Genomic DNA, 3,504 nt, shown 5'->3' with positions numbered 1-3,504 from the left:
CTATTTTGAAGGACAGGAGGCGGATTTCTGTTTTGTTAATGGAAAACTGTGGAAATATCTTGTCGCGCGCGCGGAAAACACGCGTGCGCATGCCGGCGAAATGTTCCGTAGACTAAACTGAGACTGGAAGTTGACTAGCGGAGTTCGTACGGTACCTACCCGTTTTTTGTGTTTTTGTGCCCAAAAAACGATATACGATGCCTTAAAACGGCTTTTCTTTTGTGGAATTTTATTACCTACCTGGTTTAAATTTGGGGGAAAAAAATCGGTAAAAAAGTAATAAAATTAATGGAAAGTGACTAATCCCTCCGTAGAAAAAGTTACCTACTAAATCCGTATTTTAGGAAGTCACTGGAACTACATATAATTTCGTTATTTAGTTAATGGGATTTTTCGGTTGTAATTACGAGTATTTCCTACCTATATTACGAGTATTTCCTACATTTTGTAGATTTACGATGCCTTAAAACGGCTTTTCTTTTGTGGAATTTTATTACCTACCTGGTTTAAATTTGGGGGAAAAAAATCGGTAAAAAAGTAATTTTAAATTAATGGAAAGTGACTAATCCCTCCGTCGAAAAAGTTACCTACTAAATCCGTATTTTAGGAAGTCACTGGAACTACATAATATAATTTCATTGTTTAGTTAATGGGATTTTTCGGTTGTAATTACCTACCTATATTACGAGTATTTCCTACATTTTGTAGATATTTCTTTTTCGAATAAATTTCACTTTTTACGGTATACATGCCTGGATTGCCATTATTTATTTCGCGACATTATATTTCCTAGTGTTACCGGGGGTAGCGCTACTGGCGACAGTTTTTATCGTCGCGGTCGCGCGTCGCGGGGTGATAATTTTTAATTTCTCGCCCAATGTTCCGTAAGTCGTAAAAATGGTTCATTCTCTACCCGGGGTTTTTTTAATTACTTTCGCGCAGTTTGCTTCCTATTTATTATTCTTTTTGTGTACCTACCTTGCTTTTTTACGAACAATATTTTCTTCTTGGCGCTTATCAGTACGTCTATGTTAGGTTCAATCGCCGAATTCGCAAAGAGAAAGAGAAAATACATGGCGTTTTTGAAAGCATCTTAATTTAATTTGTTTGAAAATGAGTTTATGTCACTTGCTTGGATTTGAAGAGTAGGTAGGTAGTCCCCTAGGTTTGTGAACGGGGACTGTTACAGCGCCTCTGTCAGAGCAGAGGTGTTTTTATGTATTTGAAGGGTCTTTACTTTCCTTGTCTTATAACTTTACTTTCCTTGTCTTTTTATTATTATTATTATTATTTTTTTTTTTAAATTAGGCAAGGTCTATTGTAATAACTAAGCATTGTACAATATTAAACCCATAAAATAAACGAGACCTTGTTTAGACTGCTGGGGTAAAGGGACTTTTTAGTCTCATTCGAGCAGGATAAACAAGGTATATTCTATTCTATTGTATAAGCGGCTATTTTTCCCGTGTTTAATGAGTTTTTCTATTGATAATTTTATTATTGTTTCAGGCATGAACAGTACGGAGAGAAATGTGGACGCGGCGTTGTTATCCAATACATATTGTCGCTCTCAGATGCATCTATCAGAACAATTGGCCCAGCTTCATCCAGAACTTACCATGCCTATGTTTTCAGGTGAGTAACTTGTTTCTATTGAGGAACAACGTCCCCTTGGTGTCCAAGGCCCGGGACTGTACCGAACAGTCTCCGGGACTGTATAGAACAGTCATAGGCCAACAATCATTTCAACATGAACCTGTAGTCCCAGACCCAAGGGTATCATTTATCATAGTAGATTCAATACCTACCTATTTACTCATGGCCTTTGCCAACACGCCTTGTCATGTCAACACACAAGCCTTGTATTAAAGAGACTATGCCAGCTTAGTTAGCTTGAAGGGTGGCGTGCCTGCTTTGTAAGCGCCATGTCGCGGGTTCGATTCCCGCCCGAGGAGAACTTTGTCCTAAACAGATAGGCTGACTTTGTACTAACTTATCCCTATCCTCCTTCTCTCTTCGATTTCGGAACGATAAGACCTTAGCAATTAGGTACAGTTTCCTCTATACAGGATAGGCTGACTTCATTTTCATTTTTCAAACATAGCAAAAGGTTCTCTCTGTCCTTGTCAGGTACAGGAATTTGTAAAGCCACATTTAGGATTTTGTAAAGCCACAATCAAATATCTCAAATCACTTTTCGTTTATTCTTTTCTTGCAGAGATCACGCATAGATTTCAAACAGCCAGGCCTGAGGTTCGCCAGATTCTGCTCCAATATTTGCTCCCCTGGCTACACAATATGGAGTTGCTAGATCCCAATGTACCCCCCGCCAATCCTCTCTCCTACTATCAGGTATGTTAAGCAACGCCCTGCATGGTTGGTATTTGAACGGGTGACTGTGTGGGACTTGACGATTTCATGTGCTGGTTGTAGCTCTTTCGGGGATGCTCTCAGCCTCTTGAAGACAATGGAGAAATACCAGTAAAAAGGGTGTAGATCCCAATGTACCCCCCGCCAATCCTCTCTCCTACTATCAGGTATGTTAAGCAACGCCCTGCATGGTTGGTATTTGAACGGGTGACCGTGTGGGACTTGACGATTTCATGTGCTGGTTGTAGCTGTTTCGGGGACGCTCTCAGCCTCTTGAAAACAATTGAGTTGGCTGAAATACCAGTAAAAAGGGTGTGAAAGCTTAATACCTTCGTGAGTGGAAAAAAGACAGTTTTGATTGAACGGTTCCCAATTTTTTACTGGATTTTTTTTTTTTTTTAAGCTGAATTTCCTCTAGGGGTCTAGGGGATGATGAGCTATTCATTTCTGACGATAGTCACAACTTAGGGTCGGGGTTGTGTTTTTTCCTTTCAAAGAGGTTTGATAGAGGGAGGAACTAAATCAACGAAGGTCGTGTCGTCTCTAAATCAAGAGGACATGCAGGATAGGAGAAAGCCAGCCATTCCGATATTATTATGTTAAGGCGGTCTCTTCTTGCTTCCTTGTGTGCCGCGTCTATTTTAGTTTATAGTGTGTCCAGATCAATGTGACAGCAAAAAAATAGGCATTGTTGCCATGTGCAATGGTAGAGAATCTCTAAAAGGCGAAGCTATATTGCACAGTGCTTCCTCCGATAGTGAAACAGAGTCAGGTAAGGCGATATCCACCTTACCTGTTCTGGAATCCAACCTCTGAACTTAGAGCTACCTCTGCATTTTAGAAGAGAGAGTTCATCAAAAATAGACCTTCACCTGAATTGCAACAATGTAAGGATTTCCTGCAATCTTATGGGTTCCTTCATTTTGGGTTGATGACTCATTGCTGTCACATTGATCTGGATGAACTATACAATAAATGTAATATAGCGATAGTTTCTCTCTTTCCAAAATACCACCATCCTATGATGGTCGGAAGAACTAAACATCAAATAAAAATAAACAAATGAACAAAAAAAAAAAAAATTAACAAGAAAGAAAGAAAAAAAAATGGTTGAGGAAACTATAAAGGTGTGTC

The 3,504-nt window shown here is 39.3% G+C and overlaps 1 protein-coding gene across 1 annotated transcript in view; it reads left to right on the top strand.

Moving 5' to 3' along the window:
• Positions 1-760: 760 nt before the first annotated feature.
• Positions 761-3,504, top strand: part of LOC103510402 (protein furry-like) — a 39,879-nt gene continuing 37,135 nt past the window's right edge. Inside the window, exons 1-3 of the mRNA XM_026824448.1 lie at positions 761-884; positions 1,510-1,635; positions 2,219-2,352. Coding sequence (XP_026680249.1) covers positions 878-884; positions 1,510-1,635; positions 2,219-2,352 — 267 coding nt within the window. The 5' untranslated portion in view covers positions 761-877. The remainder of the gene's footprint in view (positions 885-1,509; positions 1,636-2,218; positions 2,353-3,504) is intronic.

This window comes from Diaphorina citri, unplaced genomic scaffold (genome assembly GCF_000475195.1).
Source record: "Diaphorina citri unplaced genomic scaffold, Diaci psyllid genome assembly version 1.1 scaffold595, whole genome shotgun sequence".
Classification (NCBI taxonomy): domain Eukaryota; kingdom Metazoa; phylum Arthropoda; class Insecta; order Hemiptera; family Psyllidae; genus Diaphorina; species Diaphorina citri.
This window is presented reverse-complemented; position numbering and strand designations above follow the sequence as displayed.